The 17,996-nt window shown below is 35.6% G+C and overlaps 1 protein-coding gene across 2 annotated transcripts in view; it reads left to right on the top strand.

Annotated features, from left to right (window-relative positions):
* The first annotated feature begins 626 nt into the window (after positions 1–626).
* Positions 627–17,996, top strand: part of sugct (succinyl-CoA:glutarate-CoA transferase) — a 120,838-nt gene continuing 103,468 nt past the window's right edge. For both annotated transcript variants that reach the window (XM_016519402.1, XM_016519411.1), the window contains exons 1-8: positions 627–881; positions 1,500–1,551; positions 1,643–1,716; positions 2,586–2,671; positions 2,770–2,820; positions 2,935–3,055; positions 12,811–12,902; positions 13,102–13,245. In XM_016519402.1, coding sequence (XP_016374888.1) covers positions 764–881; positions 1,500–1,551; positions 1,643–1,716; positions 2,586–2,671; positions 2,770–2,820; positions 2,935–3,055; positions 12,811–12,902; positions 13,102–13,245 — 738 coding nt within the window. In that variant the 5' untranslated portion in view covers positions 627–763. The remainder of the gene's footprint in view (positions 882–1,499; positions 1,552–1,642; positions 1,717–2,585; positions 2,672–2,769; positions 2,821–2,934; positions 3,056–12,810; positions 12,903–13,101; positions 13,246–17,996) is intronic.

Here is a 17,996-nt window from a genome sequence, read left to right as displayed (position 1 = left end):
ATTTCTGTTCCCCCATCCCAGTGCATATATATATATATATATATATATATATATATATATATATAATAAAATACACAAAAAAAATGGGGAAACAATAAACCGAACATCATACTATTTAAAATTGACCTAATAAAATATTCTCTGAAAGGTACGAAAAATCATAAAGCAAAACAAATGTATACAATTCTAGAAAACTTTTTGTTTGATAATTTATTTTAAGTTATTCCCTGGATAACATCTTTTATTTTTATTATTGTTATTTTCTGTTTATTTCCTTTGATGCTACTATGATTACAAAAACTCAGCCTGTTGCTGAAGCGTGAGCTGCGTGGTCATGTGATAAATGTTACTTTTCTAATCGCTGTAACATATTAACCAAAGAGCAGTCGTTTGTGATTACAGGAAATGGCATTTTATTTAATTATTTTCTAAAGATTTCTGGGGTGGATTTTCATTTGTACCTCAGGTAAAAATGACCAGAATTCTTAGATTTAAACAAAAAACACAATCGAAGACAAAAATTGAATGCGACTCAATGGAGGTTTTAAGGCCGATGAGCGCCCCTCGCAGGAAGGCTCGTGTGACCACAACAGTTATTAGTGATTTCTGTCATTATGTGCCGTCAAATGTGTCGAACTAACCGCTTATGCGCATTTGCAAAGATGTAAAAGATTTCTCGTGAATTCTTCTCAAAGTTTGATTTGAAATTAACGCGCGGAGGCGGGGCTTTTATAGACGCTGCGTACGTAAACGTCGAGTCAACATGTCGGGAAGCGTTCTTATAAGAGTTGTATCTTATCTAAGCAGAACATCACAATTTCTACAACCGAATAAGACGAAGTGTGTGAATATAAGACGACCATTCACTGCCAAACTGCAAGGTAGCTGCTGTGTTTTAAACCGAACAGTTGACGCGCTTAGAGACCCATGACTCGGTTGTGTTATGGTACCATTAGTGTGTGCAGGAACGTTGTAGTCCTCTAAATTAATTTAACTTTATATTAATACCTTATTTTATGGTGTATGCACAGGTACGTGTTTACTTGGTGGAAGTTATATAAACACCAATTTATTTTTACGTAATTGTTTGCACACCTGCTTGTTTATGTTGTGGTACTTGTATGCAGACCTATATAACAACTGTATTTAAAAGAAAAAGACAAATATATAGTAAACAATTGTACCTTTTTTTTGTATTTTTGAGTTGTATTTGTTTTTGTAACCTGAATTCTTGAAGGATCAGTTATTTTTTAACCCGTTTGCCCCTTGACAAGCCAGATAACGTATGATTTCAAGCTTTTGTTAATCATATAATCAAGCTGAACATTGTTCCAGGGATGAGCTCTCTTGAACTGCGTAAACCAGGGTTATTTAGTTACAGTATAGATTTTTATTCAGTGTTTTTATTTATTTATTTATCAATGAGGAATTCTAGAATACGTTTAATTAATTAGTAGATTTATTGTTAATAATGCAAACTCATTTCTCCATGAATACAGGTGAAGGTCAGATCAGACCACTAGATGGCGTTAAAGTCTTAGATCTGACAAGGTAGGAGCTGTGCATTCATAACATGCTTCTCAACCACTATATAAACCAATTTGCTTAATATTAAAAAATGACTACATGGTGTGCAATGCAGGGTTTTGGCTGGACCTTTTGCTACTATGATATTGGGAGATTTGGGAGCTGAGGTGATCAAAGTTGAGCGACCAGGTAAGGTTCATGTAAATAGTAAAAATCTTATATGACATATATGGCATGAATTCTAGTTTAAAGGGGTCATATGATGCTGCTAAAAAGAACATTATTTTGTGTATTTGGTGTAATGAAATGTGTTTATGCGGTTTAAAGTTAAAAAAACACATTATTTTCCACATACTGTACATTATTGTTTCTCCTCGTTACGCTTTCTTTCTTTGCGTGAACATTTGGGGGCTTTATGCAAATCTTCCCACATAGTGAGGTAGGTATGTGGGGGCGTGTTCGAACGAGCCGTTTTAGGTAGGTGTGGCTAACTCTTAACTTTTATAAAGAATATCTCTTTGGATTTGAGACTTTAGTCTTTGCAACTTTACAGATCTTCTTTATGCACCAAGAGCTTGTAACACTCTAAAGAGAAAGGAAAAAATGAAATCGCATCATATGACCCCTTTAAGATGTTGGCATCATTTCAAGGATTAGATTCATCCCAAAATGCAAATTCTGCCGTTATTTCCTCACTGAAGGAAGTAATTTCTTCTTTGTCACTGTTTTCAATATACTGAAAGTGAATTAGGACTGGGGCTTTCAAGCTCTAAAATAATAATAATAATTAAAAAATCAATTTATTAAGTTTGCTTGCATATATATTAAACTCTTATTTGACCAAGCATGCCTCCTAAAGCAAATGTTTTGAGGTAGGTAATGCTGTTTCCTTGTTAAATGGCTGCGCTATAATGACATTTATCATAGTAAACGCTTTGTGTTGCCAGTTCCTGTGAAAATGATTCTTTGTTAGATCTAAACAGTGTGTGACTGCAGTGCTGTAGTTTTTCTGACCGATGAACTCTGGTGAACTGTATTGAGCTGTGAATGTGTGACAGGCTCAGGAGACGAGACAAGAGCTTGGGGCCCTCCGTTTGTGGGTGAAGAGAGTGCTTATTTTCTGAGTGTGAACAGGAACAAAAAGGTATACTCCATTTTATTCATATCTTATCAATTTTTTTAACTTTTAAAATGCATGAGATCGTGATTTCTGCTATTGTAACTGTGATTTCTTTCTTGCAGAGCATCGCTGTTAATCTTAAAGATCCAAAGGGGACCAAACTTGTAACTGAGGTAAAAGTTCGACACTCAGTGTTTTTATTCTTTGATGCATTACATAACTTTTGTTGTTTGATATATTTCGGCTTGAACACCTCGTCTCTCGCACTGCATTGTCTCTTTTGTCAGCTTGCCAAAGTCTGTGATGTTCTGGTGGAGAATTACTTGCCCGGGAAGCTGAATGAGATGGGACTTGGGTACGAGGAGTTGAGTAAAGTGGCCCCTCAGCTCATCTATTGCTCTATAACGGGTGAACACAATATTTACAATATGGAAAGACTCCCCGGTATAAGCTATTTCCATGATATCTTCTGTAATTATGACAAAGTTGCTTGTTTTTATATATTTTTTCCCATCAAAAAGTGGGCGTATTGAATTAAATACTGGAAACCAGATTAAAATAACCATGATTCATTTTTATTATTACAACTATATAAACTTAATCTGTTTATTACTTAACTGTAATGAACAGTAAAATCTATTCATTAAATTTGATAAACAATGTTCTTAGTGTTTCCGTCCTGTGACGAGGCAGCCCATGCAGAAGCTACAAGGACTTACTTCTAATTCAATGCCAGATACCAGTAATAACCAGGGGAAAACAAACTTTTTTTTGCATAATTCAGGACTTTTAGTTATAAACAAGTCAGAAATACATTTGTACTTTTATTTTGAAATGTTACCATTGTCAGCTGCTCATTCATAAAGAAGAGACAAAATAAGCATAAAATACAACTATTTACAACATATTACTATATAAACACCATGAAGTAAACATTATTTATGATATACTCTGTTATTATGACTGTCTCTTGGCATAAATGCATGTTATTTATTGATTGTAAACCGCTCTGATAGCCAAAGTCTGTAGAATGTGCAACAGCACTGCGTTTTGACATTGAACGAGCATCTCTGACATATTTTTAATGAAATCATAGTCTTCTGAATGTTAATAATCACATTAGACTGTATCACAATTCCTGTTTTTCCATCCCCAAATGTAAGACCTCTTTAAATTTTATATATATATATATATATATATAAGACTATTTATATTAAGTATTTTAATACTATTAAGACATTTAAGACTATTTACCTTTACATTTCATAAAACTGATGTTTTTACACAACTTAAAGACCCACAGGGACTTTTTTTATTTGCAAACATGCAGCTAAATAGATTTTACAGTTCACACACATCTGTTTTTAGTTGCTAATGAGGGTAAAATGCTTACAATATCAAGCCCTGGTTAAAAAAAAATCATTATGATTTTATTATTATTATTATATTATGTGAGAAATTATATGAGAAATAGTTCACATCTTAATGGTTTTAGCATTTTAATTTAGATTGGATTTAGATTATTTTAACATATTAATAATCTTTTTTTTTTTATTTAACAAAACTTTTAGTATTTGTATTCTTGAGGCCCCCTAGTGGACCCCGGCTCCCTGGTTGAGAACCACAAGAGATGTGTGTCATTGCACATTTTTGCAGCGTTTTCTCTTTTATTGTGTATTTATGATGCAGTCCATGGCATGAATGAACAGAGAAACTGGGTGTGTTTGTGTAAATGGAGGAAGACAGTGGCAACAAAAAGCTGAGGTGTTCGTTACTTTTACGTCTCCAGTTAAATATGTAAAAGACCAGGTTTTCTGCTATGGTATTCTAAATCTGGCCTGCTTTTAACCCATAAACCCTAATGTTTTCAGTTGTATGGCCCTTATGAAAAGGCTAATTTACTTTACTGTCTGATTTAAAAAAAAATCACACTCATAAACGAAGCCACGCTTTACTTGGAAAATTGTTCTGTAGCCACGCTAATCTGAAGCGGATGGGCACTGTCACCACGCTGGCTGCTTTGGTGAATGGTTTCACGTGTCCGGCACCCATAAATCCTGCAGTCAAGTCACACTTGATAAGGAAATGGAAATCAGCATTTCTGTAGACAGGCACACATCTCTCTGTGTGTCAGAAACCTTATAAAAAGTCACCAGTTTTGGTCAAACTAACATGCATTTTTTCAAATATATATACAGTAGGTATAAAATATTTTACTACAGATTGCATCTGGATTTAATACTGTTTCAGAACTACTGAGAAATGTCTGTTTTTATTTACATGGGAACATGAGGTAGTATAGTTAAATTACAGCAAACAAATTACGTTTAAATTACGTGCCATCAGCACGCAAAAAATTCAAACCATTCAAATAAGTTCAGCAAACAATACTCTCATGTTGGCAGTGATCTTAGTTGTTACGTTGTGTCAACACTGCAATGGCATCTCTTGCGGTTAGCAATGAATTGCACTCAAAGACTGACGTGTCCGGCACCCATAAATCCTGCAGTCAAGTCACACTTGATAAGGAAATGGAAATCAGCATTTCTGTAGACAGGCACACATCTCTCTGTGTGTCAGAAACCTTATAAAAAGTCACCAGTTTTGGTCAAACTAACATGCATTTTTTCAAATATATATACAGTAGGTATAAAATATTTTACTACAGATTGCATCTGGATTTAATACTGTTTCAGAACTACTGAGAAATGTCTGTTTTTATTTACATGGGAACATGAGGTAGTATAGTTAAATTACAGCATCCATCAGCGCGCAAAAAATTCAAACCATTCAAATAAGTTCAGCAAACAATACTCTCATGTTGGCAGTGATCTTAGTTGTTACGTTGTGTCAACACTGCAATGGCATCTCTTGCGGTTAGCAATGAATTGCACTCAAAGACTGCATTTTTTTTCTGCTGTTCTCTGTAAGATCACAAATCACAGCTGAATTCCCATGTCTCGCGCTGCTTATAAAGACCTGGAGGCGTAACCCACAAGACCTCATTAAATTGTGGATGCTGGACAGTTAAATTGGAATGATTTACTGTGCTCATCCTGTATCGTTTAATTTTCCCCTTCTGAAAGGATTTTTCACTTTCTTCTTGAGTGTAAAATCAGTCTGGAATGCTTAGTTTCAACAAGTGCTATTTGATTTATTATTTGACAGGGATTTTTAGGACGAGCCTCTCTAGTCGATTGTCATCATTCTGCCTTCTGTGGTTTTGCTGACTGCTTTTGGTTTCCTTAAACCTGTGGATATCAGTAGATTGATTGATTGATTGATTTAATTCATTCATTCATTCATTCATTCATTCACCCATTCATGCATGCATTCACGCATTCATTCTCCAGAAAAGTCTAACAAATTAGATCAAATTAAAGCTGCACCGTTCAAGCAAACTGATCATTTCCCCCTTAATTACATTTGGCCAAAACGTAATTTGTTCTATGTTGACTGTAATCGATATTGTAGATAGGAATTTATTTTTAGGCTTTCTGTGGTATCTAGAGAATGTTTATAAAATTGAAGCCATGTCTGCTTGACAAAGTGAAAAAACTGAAAAAGTTATTCGATATTAGAAATCTAATCTAACCTATCTAACATAAAATAAACATTGCATGATGAGTATCTATTTTGAAACTTGGTAAACATCTAAAATGGCGAGCAGCTCACAGGTCTTGTCAGCAAAGTTTCTTCAAATGTAACAATTAAAACAGTGTGATCATTTTGACATCATATGCTTTAGAAAAGTGACTTATTTTTACGCACCGAAAGTGTAATATTGAGCTGTCTCACAATGTGCACTGAACACCATTATAAATATATAAAATATATAAAATTCAAGGGTTAGTTCACCCAAAAATGAAAATTCTGTCATTAATTACTCACCCTCATGTCGTTCTAAGACCTTCGTTCATCTTTGGAACACAAGATATTTTTGATGCATCCCGTGATCTCTCTGACCCTCCCATAGACAGCAATGTAATTACCACGATGGGGTCCAGAAACGTAGCAAGGAGATCGGTAAAATAATCCATGTGACAACAGGGGTTCAACCGTAATTTTACGAAGCTACGAGAATACTTTTTGTGCGCAAAGAAAACAAAAATAACGACTTTATTAAACAATTCTTCTCCTCTGTGCCACCCTGGTGCCATTTTGGAGAGTATCCACTGAACGTAAACGGCGTATGTTGTTCTGTGTCAGCTGTGTCACGTTTTCTATGTTGTTTGCGCTTTGATCTGAATGAAAACAATGTATCCGCGTGACGCAGCTGACACAGAACAGCATACGTTGTATGTGATGCTCTCCAAAAGGGCACCAGTGTGACGCGGAGACAAATTGTTGAATAAAGTCTTTATTTTTTTTTTTTGCGCACAAAGTATTCTTTTTGTAGCTTCGTACAATTACGGTTGAACCCCTTGATGTCACATGGATTATTTTACCGATCTCCTTGCTACTTTTCTGGACCTTGATTGTGTTAATTACATAGCTGTCTATGGGAGGGTCAGAGAGCTCTCAGAATTCATCAAAAATATCTTAATTTGTGTTCCGAAGATGAACGGAGGTCTTATGGGTTTGGAACGACATGAGGGTGAGTAATTAATGACAGAATTTTCATTTTTGGGTGAACTATACCTTTCATGCTTTTTCAGCATTGTGATTCTCTTTTTACACAGTACATTAATACAGTCTTTCATAGTATTTACATTTTGCGCAATAAATATTAAGATATTATTCAATGCATTGTACTTCTTGATAGATTTATGTATTAAGTTGCTTAAGCAAGTGGCAAAACAATTAAATCTAGCCAAAATCCATATGTGGTGACTGTGAAACACAGTAGACTTTAATTATATGCATTTATGGTGTAATTACTACATTTTTGTGTCCATCTATGTTAATTTTTACCATGAACAATGTGCTGTCACTTTAATCCAGCACATGCAGCACAGCAAAAATAGACGACTACATATGCACTGCTCCTGGATTGCATTGCCGGACCGCATCCGTGTGCAGTGTGAATGTGCTAACCTGTTAACATAGGGATGGAAAAAACTGCATACGCTCTGCGAACAGGCCTTAGATTGGGAATGTTGGATCCAGCACTAGAGGTCTGCTGTGGCCCTCTTGTTGAAGCCTTTAAATCTTTGCTTTAAGCAAATATCATTACCAGTCTCCTGCCCCACCACATGAACTGTGATTAATTGGACACCCCAATCAGGAATAAGGGAAGCCATTAATTTATGGCTGGTTTGTATCTCACATGCTTGCAGTTCTGCAGTCTTGTCTAATTTATTTGTAATGGGCCTTGCAGTGGCATGCCGTCAGTTGATTTATTGTCATCCTTTGGTTTATTGCTTCAGTCCTGAGGGGGCAAAATTGTGGTCCAGTAGCAATTTGGGAGTGACCCATTTTTTATTTTGGCCCAATTTCATGAGGAAACAGCACTGCGTAACCTATACGTTGTGATTGCTTGTGCAAATCCCTGTGGAGGCTTAAAACCATGACTTGGCAGACTTTGATACGAGACATAATTCGCCTTGTGCTCCAAAAAAAGAGGTCCCACACATGGGAGATTAATCAGATGTTGACATCAGCGTTGTCAGGAACCTTGGGATTTGCCATTGCTGGCGTAACGATGACCAAACTTGGCCCGAAAGCATCAAATCTTTGTCTGTTTTTTATTATGAAAAGTTTTTCTTCTTCCTTTCGTCAAAAATATTATCGTTTGGGTTTTTGGATCACCGTTGTAATTCTGAGCCATTTGGGTTTTTGGACGACCCGGTAGAAGATTATGTTTTGAATGGAACATAGTACACTCTTTTTTTAGCGGTTTACCTCATCTAAAGCTTGTTAAAGTCATTTGTTTTTATACTTTTGACTTCTCGTTTTATGTCAAGTCATCCATTTATTTACTAGCGATTTCACTATTTAAGCAAAACTAGTCCTTCCGTTGGGCCATAATGTCTAAGAGGATCGTATATTCAATGAAATGGTAAACACAGTGCTCTATATGTCAGCAAAACAGACGAAAAAAAAACACCGGAATACCCGTCAGATATCTTCAATTTTTTCATGTTCCCACTATAAAAAGGTCGTTTTGATTTCACACAGTTTTTATCAGGAGTACATCATGTCTGTTACGCAGATATGGAACGGGCGTTTTCGGGCGAAACACGCACTGTCTAGTCTGGTTAACGTGGAATAATCAGGCTTGGTTATACACTGATGTGTACAGAGAACGAGAACCACAGACTCCTGTTCCTCCTCTAGAGATGGTTGAGGTCTCCATGGTGCTCGGCGTCCACAGAAGCGACAAAGCTCCCCGTTTATTTTATTATTGGGGTTTAATTTCTTTACAGCAAATTAAAGAGGATTAAGTGGCGTCTGAGAACGCGAGTTATTTTCAGCATATGTCTTTCATTAGATGGGCCCCTACACCCAAATGTGCTGAGGTTTGGCATTGGATGCCTTTCACATTGTGTCAAAGCTGGCAGTGGAGAAACATGGACTGTCTGATGAATGGATACAACACTACTACTAGTTAATTCTGCCGCTGTTATGGATTCTCTTAGAAACCAGTTCTCTAATCTTGCTGAATAACAGCTAAAATAAAAATTTTAATAATTAGTTTTGCCTTTTTTTTGTGTGAAAATTTTCTACATATTTTCTCACCCTCAGGCCATCCAAGATGTTGATGAGTTTGTTTCTTCATTTGAACAGATTTAAAGAATTTTAGCATTACATCACTTGCTCACTCTTTGTTCTTTGTTTACTTGAGTTCCAGATATCTTTGCACCTCTTTTTGTGGTGGTTCTTATTGGTGGTAAACATCATAATAGTAAAAGAGATGCTATGAATGTAGTGTGCTTGGGTATTACATCTGAAGTACTGTGATGGTAGAAATGAAATGAATAATTTTAGCTGCAATAAATGATATGAATCTCATTTCAATTTGTATTTTTGTAACAAGCATGTTTGTCTGGTGTGAACTCAAAACACAACTCCACTGCATATGGCTGAATCTTTTTTCAGTTTTTTTTTTCCCTCAGTGCTATCTAGCCTACATTTCTCTTGGAAATTTGTAGACCAGCATCTAATATAACAACATCACCCTCAGGCCATCCAAGATGTTGATGAGTTTGTTTCTTCATTTGAACAGATTTAAAGAATTTTAGCATTACATCACTTGCTCACCAATGGTTCCTCTGCAGTGAATGGGTGCCGTCAGAATAAGAGTCCAAACAGCTGATAAGAAATCACAATAATCCATGATGATTTTGTGAAGTGAAAAGCTGCACATTTGTAAGGGATTTTAAAGGGATATTGTCCCCAATTTCAATTATTTTGGTTTGTTTGAAAATTATGAATTTTTTTGGTTTCAGGTTTTTTTTTTTTTTTAATTAAGTCCTGGTGGAAAATGTGAAAAACTACATTCCAAAAGCATCAGATAAATTTTTTTATCTTTGTTGTGATTTACATTAGTGTATAATGCGTTCATGAAAAAGGTAAAGAACAGTTCATCGGTTGTTGATTGGATTTTGAGATGTGGGTAGATGAAGATGAATGCAAGCTTGTAGGCTAAATTAATAGAGTCCTGCATACATCGCCAGAAAGAAGTTTATTTCACAGGAAGATCAGAGTCATATTTTGATTTAAAAATGACGATCAATTAAAAAAAATGCATGGATGAATCGTTCGTAATAAGATCAATAACATGCTTTTAGAAAATAAATAGGGTGGATTTTCATTTCAAACCTACTTCAAAGGTGAAATGTGTAATTTCTGCGAACAGAATGGCAAAATAAGGACGGTTTTCAAATGAGTTTTACAAACTCTCTCTCCCTTTGCCATTGGTTGAGTAAAAAGGTAGCTCCACCCCAAAATCACGCCATTGGTTGAGCTGTTGCTATGGCGGGCTGGTCAGGATTCTCAATCAGATGGAACAATATTTTGCCAGCGCTTGTGTTTATAGGATTCTGACACCCTAGAAATAATTTACAATGTTCTAAAAAAACACCCACTGTGCTCTAGAATTATTGCTGCAACTTTTCCCAGACCACTCACATTTTCTTTAGAAAATGTAAAAATCTAGTTGTTCCTGTTCCTGTTGTTAATATTGATGTGGTTACAGCAGTGATGGGGGTCTGGCAGAAGCAGTGATTAAGGGGATCTTTGTTCTTTGTTTACTTGAGTTTCAGATATCTTTGCACCTCTTTTTGTGGTGGTTCTTATTGGTGGTAAACATCATAATAGTAAAAGAGATGCTATGAATGTAGTGTGCTTGGGTATTACATCTGAAGTACTGTGATGGTAGAAATGAAATGAATAATTTTAGCTGCAATAAATGATATGAATCTCATTTCAATTTGTATTTTTGTAACAAGCATGTTTGTCTGGTGTGAACTCAAAACACAACTCCACTGCATATGGCTGAATCTTTTTTCAGTTTTTTTTTTTCCCTCAGTGCTATCTAGCCTACATTTCTCTTGGAAATTTGTAGACCAGCATCTAATATAACAACATTTTTACACACTGTATGCATACTCTGGAGTACGGGTAAAAACCAAAGCATATTTTGGGCTTTAGTGGGCCACAATATCTATGATATTCTGTGGACTTTACAGAAACTTCCTATCATAGCTCTTTAGTTAAGATCTGTCTCAACAGTGATAACCTGAAGGTTTCCAGAAATGGCTTGGCTCCCTCTTTCAATGCAGGTGTTCTGTTTTATTGTCTGCCAGGCGAAAATACAGTCCAGTCACTTAGAAAAGTAAAAGTTCACACCTCTCCTCAACAACTTGCATGATTTGAGGTATTATTCCAGTCTGAATGCTGTAAAAGTTCTGGAAAAATACTGTAAAAATGCTATAGTAAACCCTGGTTAACTGGAAGTTACATTAACCTGTACAGTGAAAGAATTGTAAATGGCTTAACATCACATTAAATGTAATCAGATTTTTGATTTTTGCAAGTAAAAACTATAAATTACCATTTTAAAGGGGTCAGTAGACTACAATGCCGGCTGTTCTGACTCACAGACTGTAAGTTTTGTTTAAAGAATTTGCCACTGACGATTCAAACGCGAAGAAACAATAATGTACAGTATGTGGAAAATAATGTGTTTTTTGAACCTTAAACCACATAAACACAATTCATTACACCAAATACACAAAATAATGTGCTTTTTGCAACATCATATGACCCCTTTAAAAAAGTAAAAGAGCATTCTCAGAAATCACTGTGACACATCACATATTTTGTATAGATAATTTTCTTTTTTCTTAATTTTTGTTATTAGTTAGCAAGATGCAATAGAGTGTTTTGTGTGACATTTTCTGTTGTCTATTTTGCTTAATTTTTCTCCCTGTATTATGGTGTTTATCAGTACATTTAAGGCAAAAAGCAGATTTTGGTGGTTTAGGTAGGTTGGTATTTTAACATTGTCACTTAATAAAATATATGGTTAGAAATATAAAGACGTCCCATAATACTGTAAACAATGGTACTGTATTTTTATTGTAAAAAATTTTTTTGGCACAGGAACCTTTTTTTTTTTTCTTTTTTTTTACTTTTTGCAAATGTAACAGGATATTTTTAGAGTGTAACACATGGTTTACTTTTTTTAATGAAAAATTCTTAAATCTGAGTATTAGCAGTAATAATAGTGATGTTTGCTTTAGCAAACACAAGTAATTAAAGCAAAGAGAGAAGGAAAAATGTTATGAAGTGATACTGCTTTGTGAAATAAACTCTGGCCAGTAGACTGCTGTTTTCATACGAGGGTATGACAGATTTTCCTTAAGCCGCCCATACCTCTGCCAAGGAAATAAACACATCCATAGATGTTTACCTCCAGTGAGTCAAAAGTCTTAGAACTACAGTGGAGGTCCTAGAATCAAATTAATCTGACAGCTCTGATGATGATAGAAATGTAATCGGGTCTTTGCCCACATTCTCTCTGGACGTGTGTGCTCAGCTGTAGGGATTTCTAAGAGCTGCACACGGGCCCAAATTAAGCCGTACTGGCAAAGCAGAATATGCTGGAGATTGTAGCTCTGACATGCTCGTATTACACGAAACTGTGAGCTGTAAGCACATTCATCTGATAATCGTCCACACATATAATCAATAACAACGTCTGTTAATTTGTTCAGGATATGGACAGACGGGCCCCGAGTCACACAAGCCTGGTTATGACTCCATTGCGTCTGCGGTGTCTGGTATGATGCACATCACTGGTCCTGAGGTGAGGACAATGATCTGATGTGCTTGTAATTTATAGCATCAACAAATTGTGAAATATTGGTGGAAGAAACAGATACCCTTCCCACACCCACGCCATTTGTTTCGAACATTGAAAAAAAAAAATGGCACACTTCACCTTAAATGCTACATCCTATTTTAGATCCTTTATATTCTGTTTATTTAACTTTTTGTCTTTTAAGGATGGAGACCCAGTCAGGCCAGGTGTCGCTATGACAGATCTGGCCACTGGTTTATACACTCAGGGAGCTGTCATGGCTGCTTTGCTTCAGCAACAGAAAACAGGACGAGGCCTTCATATAGACTGCAATCTTCTGTCTTCACAGGTGCGACATTTACTTATCTGCAAACAAAACCAGGCAAGTTCACCCAGAAATGAAAATGTACTCTCCCTCAGGTCATCCAAGATGTAGATGAGTTTGTTTGTTCATGGGAACAGATTTGGAGAAATGTAGCATTGCATCACTTGCTCAGCAATGGATCCTCTGCAGTGAATGGGTGCCGTCAGAATGAGAGTACAGACAGCTGATAAAAACATCACAGTAATCCACACTACTCCAGTCCATCGATTAATGTCTTGTGAAGCCAAAAGCTGCATGTTTGTAGTAGGGTTATGACGGTGAGGAAATTTTCGACGTGTGACAACACCGGTAATACCGGTATCACCGCGGGGGCGTTCCCTCTTTTCCTGGCTTTCCTTCACTTTTAAATAGCTTGTAAAAGCAGCGTGCGCATTTTACTTTGACTTTAAAATAGCGGCAATAAGAAATGAAATCTGATCTGTGACGCGACTGTCGTTCAACTGCATTGAGCAGCCGCGTTCAGTTTTTAATTGTAGTGTCTGTTCTTTTACTGAACTAAATGATTTTTTTATTACTATAAAAAATCAAAACGGCGTTGGGGGTCGGTGACGCGGTGGGCAAGTGACGTGACCGTGTTGCGGCTTAACACCGGTATCACCGTCAGCACCGTCTATCGCGCCAAGCCTAGTTTGTAGTAAACAAATCTATAAAAGTTTTAATTGTAAACCATTGTTTCTCTCCATAATCCATAATAACGCTTCCTCCAGTGAAAAAGTTAATCCCCTGTTGTCCTCTCACATCAAAATCCACAAACTTACTTGTTTTGGACTGTTTTCAACTGTAAACTTCTGATTCAGACAAGATGACTTTTTCACCGAAGAAAGCAATGTTTTGAATAGAGAATGACTTATTTTAGCCGCAAGCAACAGTTTGAGGTTAAAAACACCTTAATGCTGAATTTGTTTTTTAGAAACAGATTTTCACTTCACAAGATGTTAACTGATGGACTGGAGTGGTGTGGATTACTTGTGGATTATTGTGATGTTTTTATCAGCTGTTTGGACTCTCATTCTGACGGCACCCATTCACTGCAGAGGATCCATTGGTAAGCAAGTGAAATTTCTCCAAATCTGTTCCCACAAAGAAATAAACTCCTCTACATCTTGGATGGCCTGAGGGTACGTGCATTTTCAGCAAATTCTAATTTTTGAGTGAACTTTTCCTTTAAATTAGTAACAAATTAAAGGAACAAAAATACAATTCACCAGTTGTGCATGCACAGAAACTGTTGAGCCCTTATATGAAGATGCTTTTTAATAATGTTAATTAAATTAATGTTAGAATGAGGTTAAGATAAATAATTCCATTAGTTTTTAATCATAAGCTTAAAATAGATTTTAAAATATTTTCGCTTATTTTCATAAGATATGGTTATTACATAGGTCTCTAGAATATTTGATTCTAATTTCCGTCAAATATTTTTTGTATGACACTAAACTGTATGAGTGATTGTTGTTCCAGGCAACTGATAACTCCAGAGTCTCTTTATTCTCTCATTATAAAATTATCAATAGTTCACTTTCATTTCACTCAAATCAAGATTTCACTTCCATGAATAAATTCTGGAGTATCGATTCAAAGGCATAATGTAAGGTTTCCATAAATTTAATAAACTATATATTTTCTCATTCAGAAAAAATTTCTGCTAACTATATGCTTGGCATATAGAGGTGGAACCAATTGAAAGTCTCTTTAATGTGATTCAGTCCTTTTCTAACACTGGAAAGTATAAGTGCATTTCTGATACAGGACGTCATTTCACTTTCATGCTCTTGAACTGACAGTTCAATAACACTGACTGCATTCCATGCATCCAGTACTTCGTAGATTATCCGCATGATGAAATATTCAGCTCTTAGAAGTATCCCTTATTCAGATTTCAGGGCTGCAGTTATTGTCTCTTGCCCAAAAACATGAAATGAACTTTTTAAATTGAACCAGACCACTCTGTTTTGTTTCTTTGGCTTGAAAGAATGCAGTTCCCTGGAAGTGAGTTTAATCTGACCCATTCCTGACTCGAGAGAAAACATGAGCGGTTTACTTTACAGTATAAATAAATCAGCACTCCATGATTGTATAAGCGTATAAACCAATCGTTGTCCCTAGCTACTAGACTTCAGCATGTGCTATTTAATTTAGCGTGATGGCTTGATAGGTTTGACTTTGTGTGGTTTTTGAGTGAAAAGAATATATATTTCTTAATGTTCATAGTCTATGCCTTAATTTTTCACCCTGAATATTGTTTTAGTGTAGATTATACCATTTTATGGCTTTTAAGTAAAGTTCAAGTGAAGTTTCTAATTCATGTGGTCACTTTGAACTTGATCTTTAAGATTAGTCACACGTACTTTTTGGATTGACTTTTCTTCATTATGTAAGTGGTGACTCAGCTCAATTTGTTCCTGTCGTAAATAATGGTGTGGTAGGCATGCTAAGGGGTAAATGCTAATTCACAAGTATTATGTATTGTAAGTAACAGTAGGCTTTCCTGCCATGCCACTGCGTATTTCATGAACAAAACAGGTTTTGAGGCAGTTGAATACCCGTCCTTATGAAGAAAATAGCACACCAGTTACAAATGTGATTTTGAATAATTTGCGCCTGCCATTTTCTTTTGGTTTTTGAATGAGCGACTTCAAAAAATATCACGGCGCTAGTAGCGCGTCTGGCCTGCCGACTGCCAATCCTGGCCGGAAATGCAAGATTACAGAGGATCTAAATAGCAGTGCTCGCTCAGAAGACGTCAACGCCGTAAGCAGCCAAAAGTGTAGCATCATGAGAATCAATGGAGTGTGAGACGCTAAGTTTACTTGTTCATGAGCGTGTGTTGATGGTGATATTCCACAGACTTCACTGTGTGCCAGGAGAAATCTGATGCATGACATTTGGTTCACTTGGTGTATGTTTTATATTCCCTCCTTGTTTTTTAATTGCATGTGTTTACTGAAAACTTAAAGACTGGGACGGAGACGTACAGTATAGCAGTTTTCTTTCAAATGACTTCTGCATCTGCAGTATCACTTAACAGGATTTTTTTGTTGAGTTTTTCACCATAGTAACTACCTGAAACCTCAAATACCCTCTTCAGCTGCGGCTGCTTTCCGAGCTGAAATTCTAGATTGACTAAAGTCTTGATGGATAAATATTTGCATGCAGCAAACGTGTTTTTCATTTTATGCTGAATGACAAAAGTGTTTCCTCCACACAGCTTCTCATTGTGTTTTGACACCGAATAACAGGGGAAAACTCATAATAATGACTGCTGAAGATTACTCCATCAGAAATGCATTAGAAGTGTCCAAAACTCACAAGACAGATTTGGTCTGCATCTTCTACTGTTTATTTGAAGAGAACCACTTTGAGTTCTGCTGTGAACTCTGTGCTAAATCACTGAGAATGTGGAGGGATTGAGGAACATGTTATTTAGAAATTTGAGTTGCAATGAAGAGTTTTAAGGTGAACGAGTCAACATTCACAAATTTTAGACCTAATCTTTTAATATCCTCAAATATGATTGTAATGAAACAAAATGCGTCACGCTTCATTTGTTGCAGGAAGGTCTATCTGGTTGCATTCTTCGTAAATGTTCTTGCTCGGGTGATGAAGGACCTGCCGGAAGTATGCCGGAAATGTGCCGTCTTTGCTCATGCTGAGCTTTAATTGCTGTGTGACTAATCGCTCTCGAAATGCAGGAAAATACCAAGCGCTTGACTATCAACTATCCTGAGCAATGACGTCAAAGGCAGCTGACGGAATAATAAAACTTTTAAAGGCATAGTTCACCCAAAAATTACATTTTTTCTTCTTCATTTTTTTCCTGCCTGAAACTTTCTGTGAACAGTTCTTAAAATAACCATTTTTTTTTCTTTGTGTGAAGAACATTTAAAAAATCTGACGAACCGTTTTTAGTAGAAAGAAATTGTGTAATGGTACTTTCCAGCACTATGGATATTAAAGGTTTTTCATGGAACCATCAATGCCAACAAAGAACATTTATTTTTAAGAGTGTATATAGCATCATGTGTACAAATTACAATAATATTTAAAAGTTTAGGGTCGGAAAGGTTTCTTTTTCTTTCTTTTTTTCTCTCTTTCCTGGTTTTTTTTTTTGGAAAAAGTCTCTTCTGCCTACCAAGGCATTATTCATTTAATCAAAAATACAGTAAAATAGCAGTGTTGTGAAATAATATTATAATGATAAATAACTCTTTTCTATGTGAAAATATAGTAAAATGTAATTTATTTCTGTGATCAAAGCAAATTTTCAGCATCATTACTCCAGTCTTCAGTTTCACATTTTCCTTCAGTAATCATTCTAGTATGCTAATTTGCTGCTCAAGAAACATTTCTGATTATTAGTATCAGTTTTGACAACAATAATATTTTTGTGGAAACTGTGGCACCCCAAGATTCTTTGATAAGAATCTTGTGTTTATGTGAAATATAAATCTTTTGTAACATTATAAATATCTTTACTGTCACTTGATCAATTTTATACATCTTTGCTAAATAAAAGTATCAATAATAAAAAAAAAAAACACACCAAAATTTTTTTTTTTTTTGGTAATGTTGTTTGAAAAAGCTTAAAATAAATACAAATAAATAAATAAATACAAAATAAATTCTCAGAATTGCATAGCATGGAATTGTATAAGAAATCCAGTAACACAATAATATTGGGTAAAATTATCCATTTTAATTGCATTTAACTTTTT

The sequence above is a fragment of the Sinocyclocheilus rhinocerous genome, unplaced genomic scaffold (assembly GCF_001515625.1).
Source record: "Sinocyclocheilus rhinocerous isolate Xijiao unplaced genomic scaffold, SAMN03320098_v1.1 scaffold642, whole genome shotgun sequence".
NCBI classification, from domain to species: Eukaryota; Metazoa; Chordata; class Actinopteri; order Cypriniformes; family Cyprinidae; genus Sinocyclocheilus; species Sinocyclocheilus rhinocerous.
Note: the sequence above shows the minus strand (reverse complement) of the source record. Positions and strands in the feature narration are given on the sequence as shown.